Here is a 27,547-nt window from a genome sequence, read left to right as displayed (position 1 = left end):
GACTAGTTACAGGGATAGGAAGCAAGAAATGCTATGACACTGGCAGATAATAGAGATTATAGATATTTATTTGTCACGTTTTGACCTCCAGCACATTCCACACAGTTTGGGGGGGGGGGATCGCTGGTAGAGACTGTATTGCTACAATTTATTTATGATTTATTTCATAAAATTTATATACCGCTTGATTGTAGAAAAAACCTCAAAGCGGGTTACAAAAGGGACAAAAGCAAAATAGAGCATTAGCATGAGGGATCACATCCTCAGGAGAAACAGGGTAAAGCCTGTTTTGAACCAGCTTCTCCCCAAGCCATCAACTGTACCAGAGCAGTCCAAGGAGAACAGACACACAGCAGGGGCCTCTTTGCCCATGGAGTCCACAGGTCCGTCCTGGAAAGAGGCCAGCCGAAGGTCACCTGCTGTGTCTAGACATTACTTCTGGGGAGAAGAGGCCTCAGCAGCCCACCCTGAGAGACACACAAATATCCAACATGCAGCTTCCACCCTGCTGCTCCCAAATCACCAAAGCTTCCCCCGCTGACTGTTTGACAAGCTAACTTAGCAGGAGCCCAAGATCATCAAAGAGGAGTGCATTCTACCACTGCACCACACTCTGTTGCCTTCATTTTTAATTATTCTGAGGCACCAAAACCAGCCCCACCTTCCTACTCAGAGTCCTCTGAAGCAGCTGGGGAGGAAAAGGCAACAAGAAGCAAGGGGTTCTGGGAGATCAGTTCATCCTTCATGTACTTTAGATCACCAACTGACCCCTTTTTTAGTGTGAACGGCCCTAAGGCTTTGATGTAGCCCACCTTAGGCATAGAAGTGAAGCAGAGCAGTGGCGGTTCTTACACAATTAACCAACTCTAAGTTAGAGGATGTTCATGTTACTTATGCTTCTTCCCCGGGCCCAACCTGGCTGAGGCCTGCCATGCAAAGTGAGGCAGGGGACTTCCCTGAGCAACCCTGGCTCAGAAGCAGGTTAGTTCCTGCCACTGCATAGCACTTGCTGCTCAACTCTGCTGGCTTCCCTCATTTTTAAAGGTAGGCTTACTACTACAGCAATGGCTGTCAGGGAACTGCTCTACATGTGTGCTGGGAGAGGACAGGAGTGCCGTTCTAAGCTAGGGGAGGTGACAGGGCCTGGGCTGAACCTGCAAACACCTAGTGTGACTCGCTTGGAGGTCACAGCAGGAAACGGCAAGAGCGTGCTACCAAGGACCAGGGCTGCTGCTGCAAGCAGGGGGAGCCTGGGTACTTCCTCAAGTCATGCCTCCCTAGCTGACATATTCTGCACATGTGCTTCAGAACACACCCTTTGCCTTGTGCTAACCACAAAGGACCTTTGTTAACCTAAGGAAGTCTCTGAGGAAAGTTTTTTAGAAAGTAAGTGGCTGAAGAGAAGGCTTGTGCTGTTTGCCCTTCCTGAGAGTGCTTCAGGGGGCTGAAGCCTCACCTGCTCCCACCCACCTACAGTAGCTCAAGTGAGACTCCAAACATATCATCCCCAGGGCAGAAAGGATAGCCTGCAAATATCGCCCCTTTCCTGAGCGGGCCCATACCAGACAGGAATCCACCCACGGTCCCCGTTTCTGACACCCTTAATTCTCCCATCTATCCAAGGAGCTACCAGATCTCCTCTAGAGTTTCCCTGGTTCCTCAAGGTACTTTTCTCATGGCAATAAAGTGGTCCCCCAACCCTCAGAATCCTAGATGTTATTTTATTTGTTCTGCCTCCCAAGCTTAACCGCGAAAGCTCACAGCAGGCAACCCACCCAAGGCCGTCACAGTTGCTCAGCAGAGGTGGGCCTGAGCCAGCCACTGCTCTGCCAGGGCTCTACACAAAGTGGGCAAGGGCTCAAAAGGCATCTGCAGTGGCAGCTGTGACCCAGCTATTCTAAGGCTTAGAGGACCCCAACATGTCCTGCTGGCAATTCATAATTAGCTACTGAAAAGCACAAGGTTGAAAGGAGGACCCCTCCCCATCCTCCCCCCAGCAGGGTAGCTGTCCCATAATCCCATCTTCACACCCATCCCTGGGCCTTGTGTGCTTTAGTGTTTTGTCTGGTATCAAAAGGTGTAAAGCTGCAAGAAAACAGGCTGCACTTTTAGCCAATAATGTCATAGGATTCTGCATTAAAATATAGACAGTTCTTCCCAACCCCGCGCCAAGGTTTACAAAAGCTTCTATTTAATCTGCTGCTAGCTTTGCAGGTAATTATCTATAACGTGCAACTCCACCACCTGCCCCAGTTCCAAAGAACGAAGCTGCTTCCATGCCCTTCTCTCCCCATTCCCATTCCCACCCCCAGCAAATGCACCCAAGGAGTTGCCACATTGTTCTTGATGCAGTTTTGAAAAGCAACAGCTACTGCCAGTAGTGCCATCTCTGAGGGAAGGAAAGGCACTCATAATACAGAGACACAAATAATACAGTTTGAAGGCTGCCACAGAAAGCCCTGCCTTCTGCCCATGTCAGGGGGAGGAGAAGAAAAAGCAACCTCCAAAATAGTTCATCTGTAGAAAAATGCCCTTCTGGACTAGAAAAAGGGAAAATGCAGATCAGGGCTCTGGTTAAGGCCAGATATGGGTTTTCCATTTCTCAGCTGCAACATAAAACAGCCCAGAAACGAACCCAAAGAGAAGTCATTTTGGTTTCTTAGCAACAGCTTTTAGCACCTGCTTGCCTGCTTTGGGGGAGCCATTGTTTCAGGGAAGTGTTGCCCAAGAACACATAGGTGAGGGCTTCACAAGGTCAGACTGGGCCTTAACTTCCAGAAGGCACCTGTAGGCCAGGTGCACAGTCAATAATGAGTTCTACAGCTTCCCACCACCACCACCACCCCAAACAGGGCAACTTTACCTCCCTCAGCCTCCTCCTCCTCCTCCTCCACCACCACCACCAGCTCCCATCAGAAAAGGAACAAGGGAAGTGCTCAAGAGGGGAGGGACTTCTCAACTCAGACAGCCACATGATTCACAGACCATCTTCTCACCCCATCCACAGGGTGTCAAGTCAAAGGGGAGTTGAGGCTGAGATCAGCTGGAGGGGTGATGCCAGCTCAATGCCCTCCCCCTTCAGACAGCTCTCTGACCTATCGCGGCCAGGCCAAAACCCCATCAATCCGGAGAATGCTTATGAAGGGCAGGAAGTGTCTTTGGCCATGGGTGGAGCACTTCCTGGGCCTCTTCTCGGGCTCCTGGATGGGGCTTGCAGGGCTTAACAGTAGGCTCAGGAAAAGATGTGGCACTTAACAGGATCTCTCTCTTCCAGTTGCCGTTTGCTTTGCCCTTGCTTCCAGCTGGTTTGCAGAACAGTAAGACGGACACCAGGTGCTCCTTGCATTCCAGACTCCTCTGGGAGTGCAATAACTCCAGGACCAGAAGGGCACTGTGGGGGGAGGGGGGAGAGAGAAGATGCTTAGTGCACTACTGCACATGGATGTACAACAGAAAATACACACAACAGAGTAAGAAACATCCAGCCTTGAGGGAACTCCGGTTTCCAGATATTTAGTATCACTGTTCCTTGAGCACCTCCATTTCTGAAGGTCTGATTCCCAGTTTAGAGCCAAAGCCTGAATCCACAGAGGTTTGCGAGCTTCAAGACTCCCACACCAGGCAAATGTAGGTTAATCTACCCCCAACAGAGGCTCCATATTAATCCACAACTGTCAGATTGCTTCTAGCCCCAAAGCCCCAGGGATTGTGCATTGTGTAATTACTACAACCTCTTGGAAGCCCAGACTCTTTTCACCTCTTGGTTCAAGACCATTCTGCCGTCAGTATCATTTCTGCTCCAACTTCCCTGAAGTCTCCTTCTTCCATATATGCACCCTCCTGCCCATCAGCACCTTCCATCCAAAGCAACCCTTTTATCTGCACATGGCAACAGAAATCAGAGTTCAGCAGAACTCAAGGAAGGGATGAGGGATGGTGTGAGACAGAGCAACAGCTCACAGCTGCCCATCACATCTGTCATATGGCCACAAGTATCGTACACTTCTGGTTACCCTAGTTTTGGGCCAGGAGGGAGGGGGAGAGGATTAACTCATCTTCTCTGCCATGTCCTGGTCATCCTCAAAAATAAGTATGAAACAGAATCAAACATGTGAAATGGTTTGCTAGCAGTACTGTCTTGAAGACCGAAGCAGGAACTAAATCTATGAAAGCAATGCTACAGAGAAGTTACAGTTCTGAGTCTACAAACAGCCTGTCAGTCACCTTACTGCCTGTGGTAGTAACTGCATCCAGGTGATCAGGCAGAGAAGTATAGAAAGGGGCCCTTGCGAAATGATAGCTCACTGAACGCATGGAGTGCATTAGGCCCTGGCTCATTCCCTAGCACCTCCAGGTAAAGAATTCTCAGGCAGCACAGCTGGGAAAGAGTTCTGTCTGATCCTGGAAAACTGCAGCCATTCTGAGTAGAAAATAGTGGATTTTCTCCAATGAATCTGAAAAGACAACTTCACAAGTTCTTTACAAAAGTTGACTCCTTTTTTATTTTAGGCCACACATGGCACACTTTTGAAGGCAAAGTATTTTTTTATGTACTTGTCCACAATTGGCTGACCCTTAAATAAAAGCATTTCTTAATTGGTCAGTTTCCATCTTTGCCACAGTTGGTGATGTCCAGCCTGCATGAATAATTAGGACTGCCAGACCATTGAATTTGGTCCACAAGGCCCTTTTGGGCAAATGATGCCCAGCTGGCAGTCACTTTACATGCATAGTGGAGATTTATTATCTGATCTACATCCTAAGTGCCAAGAGTGGAGAAATGGGATACAGGTGGCACTGTGGGTTAAACCACAGAGCCTAGGACTTGCCGATCAGAAGGTCGGCGGTTCGAATCCCCATGACAGGGTGAGCTCCCGTTGCTTGGTCCCTGCTCCTGCCAACCTAGCAGTTCAAAAGCACGTCACAGTGGAAGTAGATAAAGAGGTACCGCTCCAGCAGGAAGGTAAACGGCGTTTCCGTGTGCTGTTGTGTTTCGCCAGAAGCGGCTTAGTCCTGCTGGCCACATGACCCGGAAGCTGTACGCCAGCTCCCTCAGCCAATAAAGCGAGATGAGCACCGCAACCCCAGAGTTGTCCGCGACTGGACCTAATGGTCAGGGGTCCCTTTACCTTTTACCTACATCCTAAGTGCCAAGAGTGGAGATAAGGGAGCTCTTGAATCTTAGCACATAGCATCACAGTGCGGAGATCCAATAAGGTTATCTCCAGTCTTAGGTCTGTGGTGCTAAGATTGGATATAAGCCTTAGCAGCAGCTTTTTGTCACTGAAAAGCTAGCAGAAACGCTTCTCCCAATCATAGCACTGTGGGACTACAGTACTAAGATTGGCAATAAGCCAGTGTCTGCTCCTGTGGCTGTAACTTTGAATTGTCTGATGCCATATGGCAGGTGGGTGGCCTTGGAACTCCCTGCCTACAGACATCAGGGAGCTTTTTTCAGCACCTGCTTAAAGCATTTTTGTTAGGTAATGCAAGCCTACCCAGACATGCATAATGCTTTATTCTGTTTTCTTTTTATTGTTTATGTCAATGGTGTTTGAATGTTTTAAATATTTGTTAATAACAGCTTTTACTGATAACTTTATTGGTTTGCTCTTTTTCTAAATAAAACACCAAAAAAAATTGCTGCAGGGTGCCCACACAAAGTGGCTGCCATGGGCAGCAAAAGAAGAGGTGCCAGCACTCCATACTGGTAAGTACTGTCACACATAAAAATGCCTGGCTACAAGAATGGGGCCAGCAATAACTTACAAGGCATAAGGAAAATAGCCAGCAGGGAAGAACTCCATAATACCCATATATCGCCCTCCTTTTGAGGAAGAAACAGGATTTCTTGTGCTGTACAGAGGGCATAAGCATTTTAGGAAATCCTGCTCCCAACACCTGCCATACACAATTCGGCTCAGTTTTGCCAACATGATTAGGAACTCATTCTTAGGCAAAGACTCCTGTCTATAACCAAGAAGGAAAGGAGAGTTTGGGGCACATTTCTACTCTATGTCAGGAGTGTGGAACCTGTGGCCCTCCAGATGTTATTGGGTTACAACTCTCATCATATCTAACCCATGGGCCATGTTGGATGGTATTGATGGGCAGTGGAATCACCATCACCTGGAGGGCCACAGGTTCCCCACACCCGCTCTACAACCTCATTGTGTCTCAGGATGGAGGACAATGCTCTGAACACAAGAAAACTGGGAGGCCAAATGCTTGGCTAGAATAGAGGCATATTTGACCCAACCATCTGGGTGCCTGTTGCTGCTGTTTATGCTGTAGCCCCAGTGACATTAAAACAGGTTTAGAGCTAGGCACAATAAACCACCATCTAACAGGTCACAACCCTGTCTAAAGACATTTGCATGAGGTGGTGGCAAAGGAAGGTGACCTCAGAAGTTGGTGGAGGGCAACACAGGAAAGGGCATCCACTGTGGCAACCCCTAAGTTGTGAAATACCCTCCTCACAGAAGTGTGTCTGGCACATTCATTATGTACTTTTTGTCAGATCCTAAATACACTCCCCAGTACCCTGGCCTTTGACACCTAAGATATATATTTTAGGGCCACCTTATTCCCATGACTGTAATCCATCTGAAGTGGTTTCAATGTCATATTTTAAAATTGTTGTGACTCACCCTGGCACCTCATGGTGAAGGGTGGGTAAGAAATCCAATAAAATAATAATTTGCCCACTCTCAACCCTCCCAGAATCTGAATCACACATTTACAAAGGGACAACTTGCTTCCATAATACTGGACAAGCTTTCATTTCACAAAATCTAGGGCAAATACTTGGGGGAGAAGGGGGCCAAACACATGATTTTAAATGAATTACAGTAATGTGTTTAGTATTCATTTATTAAATTTATTTTGAAAAATATGAATAGTTGCTGTGTGGGTCCCCCTGCACTGGGGGGGGGGGGGTAAGCCTCCCCACTGCTATGAACCTAAGAACTCCCCTCTGCTGCCTTTTTATTTAGCAGGAAAACTCTCGTTGGATCCATTCCAGGCCCCCACCCTCTAGACTAGGGGTTGTCAACCTGATCCCTACCGCCCACTAGTGGGTGTTTCAGGATTCTAGGTGGGTGGTAGGGGGTTCTATGGCTCAAACTGAATCCTCCTTCCATCGAGGACTGGTGGGCAGTAAGGAAATTTTAACATCAAGAAAGATGCATTAGTGGGTGGTAGGTATAAAAAGGTTGACTATCCCTGCGCTAAAAGGTAAAGGACCCCTGACCATTAGGTCCAGTCGCAGACGACTCTGGGGTTGCGGTGCTCATCCCGCTTTACAGGCCGAAGGAGCCGGCGTTTGTCCATAGACAGTTTTTCTGAGTCAGGTGGCCAGCATGACTAAGCTGCTTCTGGCGAAACCAGAGCAGCGCATGGAAATGCCATCTGCCTTCCCGACGGCGTGGTACATATTTATCTACTTGCCCTTTTTGACGTGCTTTCGAACTGCTAGGTTGGCAGAAGCTGGGACCGAGCAACAGGAGCTCACCCTGTCATGAGGATTCAAACTGCCAACCTTCTGATCAGCAAGCCCAAGAGGCTCTGTGGTTTAGACCAGAGTGCCACCCGCGTCCCCACCCCTGCTCTAGTCTAGACCAAATTCTTCTCATGGGTCCCTCAATGGCTGTTTAGGTTTTATGTATTTCAAGAATGCACACATTAAATGTAATAAATTAATTTAATGTCATAGCTAGTGCTGCCCATATTAACAGCAGCACCAAGATCAAAAAGATGCTGAGATGGATGGAATGGAGAATTATTATATCATACTCCCTGTGTTCCTCACACTTTCTAAGGTATTAAGCACTCATGGTTTGTTAGCTTGACCATGCAATCACTTTATTGCAGAACAGCTGGTGGGATTAAACCAAAGCTGGAGATTCTGATTCAGCACCTCAATACCTGAATTATTTTTCAGCCCTGTGTAGGTGTCAGGAACTGATTGGATGCAGAGGAATGGTGGGCAGAACCAGCCGGAGAACTTCCAATGGTAAAAGCCTCAGAGCCAGGAATTGGTGTGGGATGGCGATGAGAGGGAGAAGATGGGGAAAAGGAGGTGCTGGAAGCTGAAGAGGTAACAGGCTTAGAGAACTGGGAGAGTCTGTGGCAGAGAGCAGTCCAGACTCAGAGGCAGAAGCTGAAGCTGAAGCAGGAGAGTGGGTTGAGGGAAGCCAAGAGGCAGAGATGAGTCAGGCTGGTGAAGAGTCACAGGTGTCTGTTTCCCCTTCTTGCTGTGGCAACCTCCCCCCGCCCCAGTCTCCCAGAACCCGGAGAGGCATGAAGAGGGTGGAGGAGAAATATTTTTTTATAATAATAATAATAATAATTATTATTATTATTATTATTATTATTATTATTTTATTTGTAACCCCCACCCATCTGGCTGAGTTTCCCCAGTCACTCTGGGAGGCTTACAACATATATACAGTGGTGCCTCGCTAGACGAAAAGAATCCGTTCCGCGATTCTCTTCGTCTAGCGGTTTTTTCGTCTTGCGAAGCAAGCCCATTGACAACTTAGCGGATTAGCGCTACAGCTGTCAAGCGGCTTCCAGCGATCAGTTGTTAAGCGGCTTATCAGCGGAACAGATGCAAGATTTTTTTCGTCTTGCGAAGCAACCCCATAGGGAAATTCGTTTTACGAAGCGCCTCCAAAACGGAAAACCCTTTCGTCTAGCGGGTTTTTCGTCTTGCGAGGCGTTCGTCTTGCGGGGCACCACTGTAAAGGTAAATGTAACAGTCGCGGACGACTCTGGGGTTGCGCGCTCATCTTGCTCTATAGGCCGAGGGAGCCGGCGTTTGTCCACAAACAGCTTCCGGGTCATGTGGCCAGCATGACTAAGCCGCTTCTGGCAAACCAGAGCAGCACACGGAAACGCCGTTTACCTTCCCGCTGGAGCGGTACCTATTTATCTACTTGCACTTTGACGTGCTTTTGAACTGCTAGGTTGGCAGGAGCAGGGACTGAGCAACAGGAGCTCACCCCATCATGGGGATTCGAAATGCCAACCTTCTGATCAGCAAGCCCTAGGCTCTGTGGTTTAGACCACAGCACCACTCGTGTCCCTACAACATATATAAAACATAGTAAAATATCAAACGAAAAACTTCCCTATACAGGGCTGCCTTCAGAGGTCTTCTAAAAGTTATGTAGTTCTTTATCTCCTTGACATCTGCCTGGTTCCCTGTAACTTCACTTCTCACAGTAAGGGAACCAACAGAAGACTGTTGGAGGAGACACCTCAGTGTCCAGGCTGAACAATGGGGGTGGAGATGCTCCTTCAGGTATAATGGGCCGAGGCAGTAAATTAGTGCCATGCAGGTGCAGGCACAGATTGCTTGGGGAAACCTGGGCGAGGAGAAGAATTAGGCAGCTGTGGGAAGGAGGGACCTTCAGTCTCTGCAACCAAAGAAAATTTGCTAATGCTCATTAGGCCTGACACTCCTGTGCAGATCCTGTTTTTCTAATAAAGAGTTAACTTCACTTATTTCATGTGATTTACTACTGGCTCACTCCTGATAGTAGGGGTAACCCTCACCACTGTGACTTTTCAGAACCTGTGACAATCTGAAATAGGAAAGAGCAGGGATTGGAGTTGTAGTGCAAAACATCTGGAGGGCACCAGGCTGGAGAAGTGTGTGTTGCATACATCCACCTACCTTTGTCAATCCTGAAGTTAACTGGGTACCCAGGTATGGTTGGAGGCCTGTGACGTGTTGGGATAGCTGGGAGCAGATGGAATGGGTTCAAAATTGAAGTCCAGGCCTTCTCCATCCATGAGGTCAGTGTTGATTATGTAATCCACATCACATTCAAGGTTTTCCATGTACATATCGTCCAAATCATTGGGCAATCTGTCCTGATTGCCTCCACAGGGGGCAAATGTAGCTGCAGACAGAAATGGCTGGGTGCCCAGCTGGACCGCCTGGGCAGGCTGTGTGGAGCCCGGTGCCTTCAAAGCTGACAGGCTGACTGTATTCTGAGGAGATGCCATTGAAAATGCAGTCGGCAAGGAAGCAGTGCCAACGGACTCCAGCTGCTGCTCCGGAGGCTTTCTTAATGGGTTAACTGGCCTCATCCTGTTTTTGGAGGACTGCTCCCCCAGAAGCAGAAAAGTCTGGCTGTTCAACCTGCCTCCGCTCTGCGGGAGGATCGGATCTACCTGTGTCATCATCACATCACTGGGTGGTGGTGAGTTGGATGTCAGGAGGGCTTCCAGGGTCTGTGGGCCAGAGAAGTGGCTGGCAGAGCTGTGCAGAGAGATATCAACAGGGTTGAAGAGGGAGCTGCCAAATGACGACGCCTGAGCAGCTGAGCTCTGGCTTCGCAAAGAGAAACTGGGATTCCTCTGTGCCAGACCACCTGGAGAAGACTGCTGAGTTGACAGCAAGGATGAGCTTGATGACATCAGATTCAGGCCGTCAATGAGTTCCAGCTCCTCTGTCACTGTGGGTGGGACACTGCTAGATGCGCTGGAGTAGACAAGGGATGGAAGGAGCGCCTCGTCTCCAAGGTCATCTGGCTCAGTTAGGATGGGGGAAAGCCTTGCACTGATGGTGCTGGCATTGGAGCTGGTCCGAGGCCGGATGCTGGTCCACACATCAGAGTCCTCGTTGCTTCTGGAAGAAGGGCTGCCAGGCCACTTGGAGTACTGGGAGCCTGGGCTGTCGGCAGTAGATTCTGAGGCCACTGGCATGGCTGCCTTCTTCCTGGGGGCTTTTCCTCTGGGCTTGACCAGCTTGCTGCTGTTGTCCATGGAGGCCGCTCTCCTCCGTGGGGCCTTTCCACTCTTGCCGCCTTCTGGATTCAGCATCCACCAAGAGCTCTTCCCTGTAGCCTCGTTGTGTACTTTAATGAACTTGCTATGCAGGGAGAGGTTGTGTCTGATGGAGTTCTGGAAGGAAGTGGGAAAGGGCAGTGTGTTAGCATCATTCCCATACAGCCCATTAGACCAGGGTTTCCCAAACTTGGGTCTCCAGCTGCTTTAGGACTCCAACTCCCATCATCCCTGACCACTGGTCCTGCTAGCTAGGGATAATGGGAGCTATAGTCAAAAAACAACTTGAGATCCAAGTTTGGGAAACCCTGCATTAGACCATTCTCCTGTCTCAAGCAGATATGGACAATCTTTTACTCTCACCCCCATATTTAATTTATGTACTTAAACTATGTATAGCCCACTCTTTGTTTTTTAAAAAAATGTGCATCCCAGAGAGTTACATTAAGCACCATAACACACGAATGAATGAATGAAGAATGAAAAGAGTTAACATTCAAAGCAAATCAGCAGCAATAATTAATCCAAAGGCCTGGGTAAACTCACAAAATGCATAGTAGTGGGTGCCAGCCTTGTTTGGGGTGGGGGGAGGCAGATTCCATAATAGAGGAGCCTGGACTGAGAATGCCCTCTCTCATGAAGCCCCACACTGAATTTCAGGTCTGTAACTCCCATCACCCTGGGCCACTGGTCATGTTGGTTTATGAGTGATGGGCATTCAAGACCAACAAGATCTGGGGGAAGGGGAAGTTGTCACAGGTTCTGTGTCCTTGCTCAACATAGACTTTAGCAAAAAAACAAAAAGGAAGAGGCATTGCTTGGCATCAAAGTCCATGAACATGCCTTTTTTTCTACACCAATCTAGAAAAAAACCTGCACCCAGCATTTTAAGTCTGGCATCAGAGACTAAGGTGACAGAAAAGGCAATTTGCCTTTCCCACTGTAACCAAAGATGTTTGGGAACTTCTGCTTGGGAAGTTCAAACCAACATAAATATCCAGGAATATCCAGGAAGCAGGGTACAGCAGTGAGCCAACAGTCATGCAGTGAGTTGTCCTTTCACAGCTGCCCTCATGGAAAAACTATCTAAACAAATGAGACTGAGATGTAATCCAACCAACAAAAAAGGCACTTTCCAGGAAAGTTGCTTTTCCTTTCTTTCTTATGTGCTGCAAATGTAACGTGATTGAAGACTACCATTGACCTGAGCATCGTTACTGAGGGATACTTTAGGATAATTTCTAATGTCTTTACAAATTCATTGAAATGAAACTGTAATCATTTACTTGAGTGCAAAGAACATTTGAGAACATGAATATGCATTTTATGTTTGTATGCTTCTTATTCTTTTTTCCCCTTCCCTTTTTATTTCCTTCTTTTATATTTTATCCTATCTTCTTCAAACAATTTGAATGTTTTCCTTTATTATAAAAATTGCAATAATACATTTACGTAAAAAGTTGTTCTTTCAATCCTCTGCATGTAAGTCCCCCTCTACATCCTTTGCCTTCCTACCAGTGTTCAAAATTAGCCAGGCACCAGGTGCATTTTGCATCTGGCTTCCAACCACTTGTGACCAAGTGAAGATGCCTGGGCACCAGGATGGCACCAGGATGGCACCTCCACCATCTGGGGATCATTGGATCTGAACTGCTTTCACACCCTAATACCCCATCCTGTTGAATTATGTCAGTTATATTTTATCTGCACTATCAGAATAAATTTCTGGAACCAAATTGCTTTTTCTGTGCAGCCTGAGCAGGAGCAGTTACCTTTAAAAAATGAGAGGTTGGAATAGGCCAATATATATGTGGACTGTGCCCGAATCAAGTGACTTTTCTTCTTTAAGTTCTCAAAGCTCAAACATCTGAACCAGCCAGATGTTTAACTGAGAATCAATCACAGACAGTCCATCATTAGAAAAATTTTACTTTAGAGCCCCAATATGGTAACTAGACATTCCATTTTGGTGATTGCAACCTTGGTTTAAGAAGCCATTTGGCACCTAGTTTATTTATCTGAGTTTTAACACTGCTTCCTACTCCCAGCTGATTTGCAATCACCAGCTTTTGACTGCCAAGGGAATCAGCTGCCAACTCAATCACTGTGTTGTGCCACATTCCCGTCTCTTCTGGGTGGCCATCTCGGCTGATATCAGATCAAATTCCAAGAAGGCATTAACAATGGAAGATTCCAACTCCAGTTGTGTGGAATATTCAGAGAACTATCCCCATAGCTTACTTTCCCCATCAAGCCCAAGTGAAATAGAAGATAGCCCAGCTGGGGCCATTAGAACACAAGTCCTCAATTTCAACTGACCTAGGCCTCTTTTGGCGCAAGGGTGAACCCTGAAAATACTGATTTCTCTTCCAAACTGGGAAGCATGCTGGATCATTGACTTAGTGACAGCATAAGCAATTCCATGAACTGTCCATTAACCCCAACTGTGCCTACACCACCAGAAGTTTGTGTATTCCAATACACAATGCTGTTTTCAAAGCCTTTGCAAACAGCTACACCAGCCTGGAGCACAGCTGTCAACGTTTCCCTTTTTTAAAGGGAAATTCCCTTATTCCGAACAGGATTCCTCGCAAGAAAAGGGAAAAGTTGATAACTATGGCCTGGAGGTCTCTGGCTTCCAAATATCTCTTCTGCAGCTTTTGCAAATAAGAAAAAACCCACCACCACCCCATAGTCGTGCCATAGCTGCCCTTGATTTAGAATGGAATAATTATTTTCCCTCCCAGTGGTTTACAAGCTGCAAGTTGCTGCACAGCCCCGCCCCACAGGGAGTGAGTCAACCAGCTGACCAACAGGAGCCACCCTCCCTCCCCAAAAGGAACGACTGCAGTTTAATTGCATAACCACAAGACTTTGGCTCCACATGCTTCAGAGTGACTTGAAACCAAGAGGTTTAGAACAGCATGTAACTTCCTAGGAATAGTAGTAAGGTTTTGTTTCTGGGTAACGGGCCTCCTCAGACAGAACCACAGTGTGCTAAGCCTTGCGTCAAGAGATGTCCTCGGCCCAACAGCAGAACTGTTCTGGAACTACAGGATGAAACTATCAAGCCTTAGCTCAGGGGTCAGCAAACTTTTTCTGCAGAGGGCCAGTCCACTGTCCCTCGGAACTTGTGGGGGGCCGGACTATATTTTTGGGGGGGAAATGAATGAATTCCTATGCCCCACATATAACCCAGAGATGCTTTTAAATATAAGCGCACATTCTATTCATGTAAAACCACGCTGATTCCTAGACTGTCCACGGGCTGGATTTAGAAGGCGATTGGGCCGGATCTGGCCCCTGGGGCTTAGTTTGCCTACCCATACCTTAGCTCTGGGTTATTTGTGGGGCCTGCCTGGTGTTTTTATATGAGTAGAATGTGTCCTTTTATTTAAGATGCGCCTCTGGGTTATTTGTGGGGCATAGGAATTCGTTCTTTTTTCCCCCCAAAATATAGTCCAGCTTCCCACAAGGTCTGAGGGACAGTGGACCAGCCCCCTGCTGAAAAAGTTTGCTGACCCCTGCCTTAGCTTCTCTGATGAAGATAATACTGTACACAATGTACAGTGTATACACAATTTTAGTGTGTTGGTTTTAATAAGTTCAGAAACTAAGGCATGACAGCACAGACGGCTGGAACATGGAAAGCTACCCTTGGGTTCATCTAGCTCATTACTGTCTATACTGATTGGCAACAACTTTCTGGGGTTTCAGACAACAGTCATTTCCTGTTCTATCTGGAGACTGGTCTTGGGGGGTTCTGCATGCAAAGCAATGCTCTACCACCAAGCAATATCCCCTCAGCACTAGACTATGCCTCAGGCAACCCAGTGACTTAGTCACAGTCACCCCCGTAAGAATATCCAGGAGGCAGTTAAGGTAGAAGCCCAACACAAAGTTCTCTAAAAATCCAGAGTTTAAGGGTTGCTCAGTTTAGAATTACCATACTAGTCCTGAAACTACAGATGAAATAAAGGATTATTATTACAGTCACACCTCAGGTTAAATATGCTTCAGTTTGAGCATTTTCAGGTTATGCTCTGCGGTGACCCGGAAGTAACGGAATGCGTTACTTTCAGATTTCGCTGCTCGCGTATGCGCAGGTGCTCAAAATGACATCACGCGCATGCGCGGAAGCGGCATATTGCAACCCGCGCAGACGCAGGTTGCATTCGCTTTAGGATGCAAACGGGGCTCCAGAACGGATCCCGTTTGCATCCAGAGGGACCACTGTATTATTTATTATTATCATTATCATTATATTCTTATTATTATGGAGCAAGCAATCTTTGGAATACCCAAAGCAAACTTGGCGAAAAGATAAAAAGCTTGGAACTACCACATGACTAGACTCAACTATGTTTCTAGCTAAATGGTATTTAACGCAAATTGAGGGTTTGCAGGCTCCCAGTTAGTGAACATGTTTCCAACACTCACTTTCCCCCTACTCTATTGCTCTGTGACAAAGTGATTCCAACAGCACTTTCAACCACACGCAAAGGCTGCCTGAACATTCACAAAAACAAGCCACCACAGGGCGTTCCTAGGTAGGCTTCGTTTTTCTACATTTTGCTGAGAATACTAGTGAGAAGCGCTTTCTATTACGTGTATCTAGATTTACAGTCCAAGCACTCCACTACACCTCCAAGGCTCTGTGCGGCGGAGCAGATAATCCACTTGTTTTTGAAAGAGATAAAATACATCAGAGTGACACAATCAATTTAAATACCTTCCTACTGGTTTAATCCCAGGCTACCCATATATCCTCTTTGCAAAACAAAAAAGTCCATGTTTCAGCAAGAGTTCAGAGGGAAGAACAGCCACCTTGAATGCCTCTTGCTATTATACCCTCGCCATTTGGACACAGTACATGTGTGTTTTATGAAGCTACTAATAGGGCAATCCAATTTCATTGTAATTGCTGGTTGTCATGGAATACATGGAAGGAGACTGTCTGTAAAATTATAGTGAGCTGGAGCTACTTATGGTTTTATAGGGTTTAAAAAAACCCAGTTTCAGCACAGTGCTCTTCTGGTGCAACAGACTTATCATACTTGGCTTCTACAATAATAGCTAAATCTAGTCATTAAGAGACATCAGGACCCAAAGTAGAAGAAAACAAAAGCCAGCAAGTAAAACACAAGAGGAGTCCTGAGGGGGTCAAACAAAAAAATCTGGACAGAGTTGCACAAAATCTATATACCCCATATATGTGAGTGTGTGTGTGTTCAAAAACAAATATAGCAATATAACTGATCGATTAGGAAATCAGATACCATACCAACCACAAAGCCTTCCTGATCATTTATAGTAAGTCAGGGGTCGGCAAACTATGGCCCGGGGGCCGATGCAGCCCACCAGGCTCCTAAATCCAGCCCGTGGACCCTGCTGCCTGCTCGGTCAGTCCCCGCACTGAGCTAAACTGGCATGGCACAGCATTTCCTTGAAAAGAAGCCGCGGATGCCTCGCCGCGCAGGACTGACTTCTGCGACGCTGGCACGGCTTTGGACTGGCTGCAGAAAGCTCCTGCAGCCAATCCAAAGCCATGGATGCCTCTGGACAAGCGGTGATGCTGGCGCAGCTTTGGATTGGCTGCCGGAAGTTCGCTGAGGTAAACCCAGCGCAGCCATGGATGGAGAGGCCGGCAGGCAGGTGGCAGTTTTGGGCCATGCCATGTGCATCATGACGGGCACGTCACAGGGCTTCAGCCAGAGCTTGGTGCACCTGCTGGCCCCATGCCTGGCATCCGGCTCGGCGCTGCTGCAGGTGGCACACTCAGCAGCCGCACTGGAGCAGCTGGAGGGCGCGCTGCATGCTACCTGCCCAGCCTGCCGCTCCCTGGCCTTGGATGACGGGCTGCAGCACGTGGTGCATGCCACCTGGGAGCTCCAAGGCCAATGGAGCAGCTGCTGCTCGTCAACAACAGCGGTGGGCGGGCGGCGCAAGACATGCTTCTGAGCGCATGCAGAGTGCGTTCCTCCTCCAGGTCCAGAGCCAGCTGTGGGACCGGCTTGCAGGGTATTTATATTTTTCAAAATACAGTATAGTCCGGCCCCCCACAAAGTCTGAGTGACAGTGGGCCAGCCCCCTGATGAAAAGGTTTGCTGACCCCTGTGGTAAGTGGTTCTTTGAGTGTGAGAAGGGGGGAGGCAACAGTATCTCAGTTACTTGATCAAGCACCAAATTTGAAAATACTTTCCCCACCCTTTGTTCTAATTTGAAAATGCTGTATTGTTTTTAACACTCGATTGGAAACCGCCCAGAGTGGCTGGGGAAACTCAGCCAGATGGGCAGGGTATACATAAATTATTATTATTATTATTTGTACCGAAATGTAATTAATAGATAGTGCAGTTTTAATGGGGTAACTGTCTTGAACAAGCTCTTATTATTAATGCTCAGTCTCTGCTGACCCTCAACTCTCCCCTCACCCAACCCTAATTCAAACTTTCTGAATTATAAATATATTTTATGACATCAACCTGGATAGCTCAGCTGGTTAGAGCATGGTGCTGATAATGCCAAGGTTGCAGGTTCAATCCCCATATGGGACAGCTGCATATTCCTGCATTGCAGAGGTTGGACTAGATGAGCCTCAGGGCCTCTTCCAGCTCTACAATTCTGTGATTCTAAGTTCTGTGATGATGAGGGGCAGAGGAAAAACCAATAAAAGCCTCACACATCAGCCATCTTAAAGCAAATACTATTTTGACAGCACATATTGACTGTTTTTCAGGAACCTCTGGTGTGGTTCTTAAATGCAAGGGTGCTAGTACCTGTTTGGAACTCCTCAAATGTGTGGAGGAATTTGGCAGCAAGCTGGGGGGCAAATTGTCCTCACCAGGACAGACAGAAAATGATGTTTTCAAATAAAGTTTGATGTGCCAAATACTCATCGACTTTCCTGGAAGGAATGAAAGGCACCTCCCATATCAAATGGCAAGCCCTACCTCCATGCCAAAGAAGCAGCTTGCACTCTCTCAAATGCAGCTAGAAGAATTTCAGCCTTAGAAAGCATCCCTTCCCTAACAGCTACCTACTTTTTAACAGAGTGCTAATGTAGGCACTGGCAGAGGAAGAGGAGTGCGGGGGGAGCGCACCACCCCAGCAGCATGATCCCGGTGGGGTGCCATCGCAGCTGCCCCCTGCCCTGCGCTGGGCACCACACCCCCACAGGTAGTGTGCCACGCCCCCGGGATGCATGCCAGTCCCGCCCCGCCTGCTCTCCACACACTCACCCCCGGTGGAGCATGAAGTTCCGCCACTGAATGTAGGTGATGTTTGATAGCAAATGAGATCCTTACAATCTAAAGTCTAACACAGAAAGGGGAGCAGTGGAAGAAGGCAAGGGCAGCAGATGACAACGGGTAAGTGCAGTTAGCTAGCTTTGCAGTTGTTAGACAAGACTTGGGGAAGAAAGGCTTCGCAGAAAAAAGTGAAGCTTGAGGAAGAACTTGACAAAGTTGTTACCACAGTAACAGTAGGTTATTTCCCTCAAAGCTGTCATGGCCAGGATGCCTCTGAATGCCACTTGCTAGGGAATATAGGAAGAGAGTGGCTGTTGCACTCAGGTATTGCTTGTGGGTTCCCCAAAAGAATCTGGTTGGTCACTACAAGAACAGGATGCTGGACTACATCGGCCTTAGGCCTGATCTAGCAGACACGTTCTTCCTATATCTGTAAGTATAGTACACAAGCCTGCAACTGAAATTTCTCCAACTCACAACGTCGCAGAGCACAAGCCTCCCTCCCTCAAGTGATTATTCTACCTTACAGTGGGATTCTGACCTCCATACTACTGAGGGCTGCAAAGAAGGAGGTCATCAAAAGTTATGCTAACTAAGCTCCTAGTATTTCTGTACTAGAACAAGCTTAACCTGCTGACATTCTGCCTGCCACAACTGTTAAAAGCACAAGAACACTGCTCTTCCTCCCTTCCTCCAACACTAACCCTAAATAATGCAAAGCACTAAAGTTCCCAAGTTACAAATAAGTTAGCTTACCTAAACCTAGGACACACCACACAAAGCTCATAGGCAAATCTTCTATCTTTTCATACAAAGATCCTAGTGCCAGTTAAGTTCTCATTTCACAGCCAGGAAGGGAGTAAAAAGTTGGGGCTGTGCACAACATGTTCTGTAGAATGTTTAACCCAAAATCAAATCTTATGGACAAGAGGCACAAAAGCCAAAAGATAGTGAGTGGAGAGTCACTTCATATGGACAACTGGTGGCACAGTATAAGCACCTGGAAGCAGTTATTCTGGGGCTCAGTACAGCTGCAGGCCAACCTCTACACATGCTCTCTTCAGGGAAAACAGCTTCTTTCAAAAACTGGCAGAAACAGCACCAAGGTTTTCCAAGACAATTCAGCTTGTGTTATGAAGAGCAAGCAATGTGAGGAGGGAGTGGGAAAGTGCCCTCTGGGACTCTGCACCCAAATGGCTCTGGGGTGGGGCATGTTTGTCCTGTTCCGTCCTTGTTCAGTTAAGCACACCCTGCTTTTAATCTAGAGTTCACTCAGGAATAGGCATGGCTGACAACACCTCAGAGCAGATACTCTCTGTGGGTTCCCTAGCAAAGATGCCCAAAGATATTACTGGGATAGGATTGTGCTACTGTGCTTGCCACCTCATCTTTTTCTAATACATTGTATTTCCATTCATCACCCATCTCATCTGCCAGCTGGCATGCACTGTAAGTGAGATGCTTGTAGGCTGGGCCCACCAATATGCATGTAACTTGCATATCAAAAACATAACTTTTGCAAAGCTTCAACAGAACTGTTTGAGTCAGACAAGCCCAGGTGTTGCTGGAGAACCCTTTCCAATGTACCACACCTACTCCTGAACATCAACATTTAATATGAAGCAGTGCTCAAAGTATAGTTTACCTCTTTGGTGCTTACCTACCCAAGAGAATTATGTCCAAATCTTCTACTTAAATCATCTTGTTTTGGGAATGATACAAGTCATAACATTCCATACACAGAAAGAAGCCAAGCAAACAGCTATCCACACCGGCATAAAGCAGCACACAAGAACAGCCTCTGATCAATGAAAAACTGGAAGTGCCTTTCTTGGCATTCCCCAATATGTGCCTTGCAAATGAAGAAACACACTGGGTTTACAAGGAGGATGTCCAAGCTAAGTAGAGGAAATCAACTTTGATGATTTCTGGTGCATGGTGATTCTCACATACCATTTTTTCAGAGTACAGTGGTACCTCTGGATACGAACGGGATCCGTTCCGGAGCCCCGTTCGCATCCAGAGCAGAACGCAACCCGCGTCTGCGCGTGTTGTGATTCGCCGCTTCTACGCATGACATCATTTTGACCATCTGTGCATGCACGAGCAGCGAAACCCAGAAGTAACACGTTCCGTTACTTCCGGGTTGCCGCGGAGCACAACCTGAAAACACTCAACCTGAAGCAACTTCAACCCGAGGTATGACTGTACTGTTCTCTTTGCTACATCTGTGGGTTTCCATTCTAAAAGAAAGCCACTTTCCCCTGTAAGCTTATAAGCTTGCACTCTGATAGAGGCAAGTGACTCTACAAGAGTGAAGACAGCCACAGTGAGTGGGGATAACCAATAAATCATTACCCTGAAATTTATGCAGCCTAACTACTTAATTATTTCCCCCTTGTCCTTATTAATTTGGACTTGCCAATCCCATCTTGCCTGAGCTCAGTCAGTCAAGTGTAGGGATCCTTAAGGCAGTTTCCTGAAAGAGACAGTAGCTGGTGCAATAAGCCAACCTATGAAAGTTTCTATAAGATTGGGGCAGAATCTGGTATCTTATGCCAATCTTTTAACAGTCCTACTATGAAACCAATAGAAATGTTTTGCTTCCATTTAACAGATACAAAGTATAGCTTTACCCAATCAGCATTCAAAGGCAAAAAGATTTAAAATGCTTCATGATTCATCAAGAAAATTGCACAAGAGTCTACAGACATACACGAATGCTATAACATCCTTCCCCTAAAAAAAAAAAATTGAAGATTTTAGTTTAAAAAATATGTGCATTGTCTCTTTTCTCAAGTTGCATTTTCTACAGATCAGTTACATTTGTTGTGAGACATGAGTCTTGCATGCAGAATAAGGTCGGTAAGAAAAGAAGGGGAAAGAGGGAGGGGATGGTGAGAGGGGTGGGGTCAGGTGGTAATGCTTATTTTCTTTACTTAGTGTAAATGTGGGGTTTTGTGTCAGCGTCACTTGTGTGGGTTCTCTTTCTGTTCACTTATGTTCCCTTGGTGGTGAGAGAGGTTGGGGGTAGCCTAGAGTTTGGTTGGTTGTCTTTGGTTGGCTATAGTGAGAGTTGCTTATGTGTGTGAGAGGGTGAATTTTTTGGTCGTTAGCCAGAATGTTTTGTACACTGTTGGTAGATTCTTGTTGGGCTGTGTATGTGATGAAGGGGAACCATACTGGAGTGAGAACGTCTTCTTCTATTTATCCCAATGTCAGTTTCAGTTTATTGGTTAGCTTTTCTAGTGAGGCCGTTTCCCATAGTTTCCCATACTGTTTGATATCATTTGCCCATGTTTACTCCTGACAGATCTCTCCAGTGTCTAGCTATGAGGCTTCTGGCTGCTGAGATTAGGTGGGTTATGAGTTCTGCATAATGTGAGTGGGCATTTTAAACTTGGACGATGTTGCATAAGGCCAGTTCTGGGGTGCCTTCTAATACCTACTTATTTATTTTGCATATTTCTAGTATGACTGGTGTTCTTGTATGACTGGTTGGACTTTGGGACATTCCTACCACATGTGAAGATATGTGCCTATGGAGGTGCAGCCTCTCCAGCATTTTGGTGAGGATCCTGGGCATCTCAGCCCTAGTTTACCTGGTGTTAGGTACCATTGGTAAATGAGTTTCAGGGTGAGTTACCATAGATTCCGGCGCATAAGATGACTTTTTAACCCCGGAAAAGAGGTTAAAAAGTCAGGGGTCATCTTATACGCCGGGTATGGCTGCAGTGTGGCGGCGGGATCCGCTCTGCACCAGGAGGAAGCTGCCCGACAAAGCTGCCCAGTGATGCTAAGCCAGCTTCGCTGGGAGCTTCCTCCCAACATGGAGCCCACCCCCCACTGCTGCAGCGGCAACAGCTTTGCTGGGCAGCAGCAGTGGGCGGCGGGCTCCACGCCGGGAGGAAGCTGCCCAGTCGCCTAATACGCCGTAATCTACAGTATTTTCTTTTAGTTGAGATGGATTTAAGGGGGGGGGGAGTTAGACCACATTCTAGTCGATTGGGTGGGATTAATTTTATAGTCTATGTTACTCAGGCCTAACTACAGTGCTCAGATTCACTGGCATGATACAGAATGCTTCTCTAAAGATAGAAAATAAATAAATATTAAGGCACAATATTGTTGGCAAATCCTTGTGCCCCCCGTGCTAAAAGCATAAGCACTGGGAAAGGGACTTTAACCATATTCCTGACACCTGTAAGGGAGATGCCTGGCATAAGTGACAGCTCAAAACAGTTCTCATTGCCAAAACATGTGTTTCAACTGCTTTAGAACAAAACCTTTCATTAACTGTCTATCCATACAAGGGAATCCTGCAGAATAAAGGACTGGAAGAAATTGTTCAGTGTCTGCTTGTAGGACTGTTGTTAATTCATCTTTCACTAACAGAACATCTTCATTTACTTGGTGGACGGGGTTTGAGGGGGTGGAGGACAATGAGAATTGACTAAAGAAACAAAAGGCAGCCAGTTGGATAGATATGAACACAGGTAACCAAGTTCAAGTTCTGCTGAGCTTGAAGCCTATGGGACATCCTCAGGCAAGCTTCTGCACCACAGAATAAACTACAGGGTAGTTGTCTGTATTTGCAAAAGAGGGGAAATTAACTCCGAAATCAAAGAAAGTCCATGTGCTTCAAAAGCAAAAGAGTATTTTTGTTACTACAGTGGTACCTCGGGTTAAGTACTAAATTTGTTCCGGAGGTCTGTACTTAACTTGAAACTGTTCTTAACCTGAAGCACCACTTTAGCTAATGGGGCGTCCTGCTGCTGCCGCTGCGCCGCCGGAGCACGATTTCTTTTCTTATCATGAAGCAAAGTTCTTAACCTGAAGCACTATTTCTGGGTTAGCAGAGTGTGTAACCTGAAGCGTATGTAACCCAAGGTACCACTGTACTTTAAATGCGAGCTTGCAAGGAGTAGATCGTTCTGGCATGTGGTGCTATTCTGGGATTCTGAATAGGCCTGCGAGAGCGGGACAGCTACCTCATATGACGCCGCTAAAGGAACCAACTCCCTTTAATACAGAGATTTCCCACTTTTAGGACAAATAAGGCTCATATCTGAAAGAAAGAGTGGTCGTTCTAAGTGCCTTTTCAGCCTTCCTCAGCACAGAGCATGCATGTTCCCTCTCTGCCCGGAGTTCTTGTTCTGAAGGAAGGGTTGTGTGAGCCAGGAATGCATGCTATGAAGGAGTTATTTATACTGAGTATCAACGCAGCTGGGTGACAAAGAACTGAAGCCCAGTATTGAAAACTATTCAAGTGACACTTGCTCTTCCACAGCAGCTTGGCCTAGAGTTCCAGATCGAGCTCGTGCCTTTCCAAGAAATCTCTGAGAACATTTACAAAGGGGGCAGGGAGTGGCCTTTCTTGGAAGTGCTGAAACAAAGTGAACTTAAGGGTCACACTGGAGGGAAGAAGGAAAAGACACACATGGGTGGGGAAGTAGTCAGCTATGAAACCCCCCAAGTCCATCTCCTAATATTTGCTCACTACCCTTTATTAGATACTATCAGAGGCACTGCTGGCCCAGATAAATATTTAGGCTGATCCAAGGCAACGTTTGCCTAGGTAAAACGAGTCATTCTAGACCACCTTTGCCCAACCTGCTGCCCTCTGGGTACAACTTTCATCTGCCTCAGGAAGCATAGTCAGGCCGATGGGAAACATAACCCAAAACATCTGGAGGGCACCAGGATGAAGAAGGCATGTCTGGACTAACAGATTATTTAAAGAAATTCATATAAGAGAAAATTGTATGGAACAGAACAAAGCTGGAATTCCTTCTCCCCATCTCCCCAAATTCCTGTCTAAAAGACATCAGCTACCATATTTACTCAAGTCTAATTCAGCATTGAATCTAATGCGCACCTCAATTTTCAGAACCTTGAAACAAAAAAAGGATTTGCTGGAGAATGTAAATGTGCCATCGAATCTAATGCGCACTGTATTTTTTGCAATGTAATTTGGCCAAAAAAGGTGAGCATTATCTTTGAGTAAATACGGTATGTGCAGGAAGGAGGTGGGGGGAGGATGAGAGAACATTTCCAGAATATTTTCAGTCCCTAAAGACAGCGTTTTTACTATCATCCTCCCAATTTCTGGCAACAAGATTTCCCTAATCCAGCACAGATGACAGCTTCAGAAAGGGCTATCCTCTGTTAACTGTTTGCCCTTGGAATTTAGCTAAACTATGGGTATCTGGGACATCACACAGTAATCAGGCCAGTGTTGGACACAGGAAAAAGGAGACTGAACCAATCCACCCCTTTGTTCAGAGAGCCACCCTGCAGAAGTCAAGATTACTAGCACATGTAGAAATACACCAAGTCAAATCCAGCAGCCTCTTCATGTGGATCAAAAACTGCAGAAGAGTTAAAATCTAGGAGCTCCAAAGTCCCTACCACAATCGGTCGCAAGAGGAAGCAGACTCCTTTGTACGGACAAGGTTTATTTACTATCCTCTCTCTCCAACACTCCGCATTCATGTTCTGTGCAAGAGATGAATGCTTTTCCCATGCCTCCCTAGCTGGCACTGGAAATTGGCTTGCAGGCTGACTAATAATCCCAGTGCCAGCGCAATACTATGCACCTGTGGTTCTCAACCAGTGTACCGTGGCCCCCTGGGGTGCCTTGAATGATAGCCAGGGTGCCACAGGCAACACTGGCCTCTGTCCCTCTTTTCTTCTCTCCCTCCTCTGATGCCCTCTTGCGTCTCAACCTTCCAAAGGCTTGTGTGGCTGTTTGTTGCAGCAGCCCTGGCTACAAGCTCCAGAGGCGAATGGGGCTTCTGGGGCAGGCCAGGGAGCAGGCACCTTTGTTTGTGGGGGGAGCTCAGAGACCAGGGGTGGAGGCGGCAGCTGCCCCGAGAACTCCTAGGGAGAGGGAAGAGGAGAGAAGCCTGAGGGAACACTCTACGAGGGAGGGTGTGACATAACTGGGCTTCTGAGACCCAGAACGTGTTTCCCCAGAGGGGAGCCGTAGAAAGAATGTAGCTGGTCAAGGGAGCCATGGACTCAAAAAAGTTGAAAATCTCTGCTATACACGGTTCCATGTAAAAATCTGACAGTGCCCAATCCCCTGATGTCTCCACCTTTTAATTCTTTCAAGTGCCTTTAACATTGGCACAGCAACTCTGTCAAGAAAAAGTGTCACCTGTTGAGGTCTTTGGTCTCAAAAAAATTCTAAAAGCAAAGGGGCAGTATCCTAAAACTTTTATTATGAAAAGCCACAAAGTCAAGATGTTGCTGGTAAAGCAAGGTGGAAGCATAATCTGCTAAGCATTAAAATGTTGGTTCAGGATGATACAGAAACCCTGCCAAGAAAAGGTATTCTTTTCTCCTCCTGTATTTGCATTCTGTATTTGTGTTTTAGACCACATGCTACTATATGCCTTTGGGTGCCCTGGCAGAAAAATGGCTTGGAAATGTAGTATATAAGAATAAACACAGGGATGTTGGGGGATGTGGAAAGAGAGATAAGGAAGGAAAGTTAGAAGTGTCATAGCTCCATGTAGCTTAGCAACAAACAATCAGGAAGCAGTCAGCTTCAATCTCCCTTTCACCATACTCAGTGGTCAACAACACTCACTCAATCTTCCATCTCTGCAAGACAGGAAAGATAATACTGGCCTACCTTACAGGAATAGCTCCTGAAACAAGAGCACAGGAGGCAGCACTCTTAAGCACACCACAGGAACACTATCATCCATGTGCATAAAATGTAGCCACAATGGACCATAAGAAAAGTATCCAAAATCAAAATCTGAACCATTTGCTATTATTTGGAATGGCAAAATCATCACATAGGCACTGGAGCTCCTCAGAATTGTTCAGCAGGCTAAATCATGGGTAGGCAAACTAAGGCAAATTGCCTTCACAATCCGGCTGGCAGCCGGAGTACAACGTGCTCTTTTATTTAAAATGCATCTCTGGGTTATTTGTGGGGCCTGCCTGGTGTTTTTACATGAGTAGAATGTGTGCTTTTATTTAAAATGCATCTCTGGGTTATTTGCGGGGCATAGGAATATGTTCATTTCTCCCCCCAAAATATAGTCCGGGCCCCCACAAGGTGTGAGGGACAGTGGACCGGCTCCCTGCTGGAAAAGTTTGCTTCCCCCTGGGCTAGATGGTGAACAAAGCAAACTGGAGAAGGAAGGTGGCAGGGTCGAGAGAGCCCAAATGCTTTGTTCACCACTTTGCTGGATGGGTTCGGGAGAAAACTTAAGATCCTGCACACTCTCTTGTGGCCTTACTAAGCAGAAGAACTGCCCAAATTACAGGATCACATCCAATATGCCAGCTCCACTCCAGTTCAGACCCACCGAAATAACTGGGCACGACTCAATTTCGGCCGGCTGATTCTGATGGGTTTATATCAAGTGGAGTAACTTAGTGGGGCACATTATGCTGTTGTTGTTTTCTCTTTGCTAGCCACTTTGCAATTCATGCGAATGGAAAGCGGCATGGATATAGGCTTGCATCTAATATGCCACCCCCACTCCCGATCAGCCCCACCGAAATAACTGGGTACGGCTCAGTTTGGGTTAGCTGATTCCGATGGCTCTACTCCGAGTGCAGTAACTTAGGCGGGCACATTGTGCTGTTGCTGTCTTCTGTTTGTAAGCTGTTTTACGAACGTAAAGCGGCGTAGGTGGATAACAAACCGAATCAACCCCGCGGCGTGTTCTCTTGCTTTGTTATTGTCGGCTGGTTTTCTGCTGTCTCCCTTTCCCCACGAAGCCACTTCTTGCCCCCTCGCCACCCCGGGGACTCACCTTCCATCCGGCGGAGCTGTTGCTGTCGCCCTTGTCGCGGAAGTAAGGCACGGAGCGGACCATCCACTCGTAGATCTGCGCCAGCGTCAGGCGCTTGTCCGGGGCGCTCTCGATGGCTTGGCTGATGAGGTCCGCGTAAGACTGGCTGCCCCAGGCGTTGCGACGCGCCCCGCCGCCCGACCCCCCGCCGCCGCCGCCGCCGCTCTTCCGCGCTCCGCCGGACCCGCCACCGCTTCCCGGCGCCGCGGCCGCTGCCGCCCCGGCCGCCGCCACCCCGGCCGGCTCCTCAGGGCTCCCCAGCCCGCTGCCGGGCGCTGCCCCGGGCTCCGTGTCGGCCGCCGCCAGCTCCGGCCGGGGCAGCGGCCAAGTGCAAGATCGCGGCCGGCTCTGAGGGGGGAACTCCGGGTCCAAAGCCGCCGCCACCGAGGGAGACTCCGCCACTGAGGGGCTCCCCGCCGGCTCCGCCATGATGGCGACGCTCCGGGTCTCCGGCCGCCCTCAGCGCCGCCACATCACCCGCCGCGATCGGACCCGCGCGGCGATCTCCCCCGGTCCTCGCCCGAAGGTGGCGCGGCCCCAGCGGCGGCTTTGCCCGCGCCTCGATCTCGATCTCTCGGTGGTACCGCCCGCCCTGAGGGCCCTCCCGCTCGCCGCCGATTCTCGCTCAGAACTGAGCGCTCCGCCACGAGAGCAGGCGCCTCGGCGGCACTGTTT

The 27,547-nt window shown here is 47.6% G+C and overlaps 1 protein-coding gene across 1 annotated transcript; it reads right to left on the bottom strand.

Moving 5' to 3' along the window:
• Window positions 1-47: 47 nt before the first annotated feature.
• Window positions 48-27,547, bottom strand: FOXO4 (forkhead box O4). Its single transcript, XM_083722919.1, has 3 exons — window positions 26,834-27,547; window positions 9,683-10,917; window positions 48-3,391 (listed from the first exon to the last, which is right to left on the bottom strand). Exons 1-2 carry the CDS (start codon window positions 27,299-27,301, stop codon window positions 9,700-9,702), a joined length of 1,686 nt encoding a protein of 561 aa, XP_083579045.1. The 5' UTR covers window positions 27,302-27,547; the 3' UTR covers window positions 48-3,391; window positions 9,683-9,699.

The sequence above is a fragment of the Podarcis gaigeae genome (assembly GCF_964106915.1).
Source record: "Podarcis gaigeae genome assembly, chromosome: Z".
In the NCBI taxonomy this organism is placed as follows: Eukaryota; Metazoa; Chordata; class Lepidosauria; order Squamata; family Lacertidae; genus Podarcis; species Podarcis gaigeae.
The sequence above is the reverse complement of the archived record's forward strand: the minus strand, read 5'-3'. Positions and strand labels throughout refer to the sequence as shown.

Bases quoted from the DNA above. Each gene is read 5' to 3' on its own strand.
- FOXO4 (XM_083722919.1), bottom strand. From the start codon at position 27,301: ATGGCGGAGCCGGCGGGGAGCCCCTCAGTGGCGGAGTCTCCCTCGGTG. The intron at 10,918-26,833 runs GTGAGTCCCCGG...ACTTCCTTCCAG, and splicing joins ACAGCTCCGCCGGATGGAAG to AACTCCATCAGACACAACCT.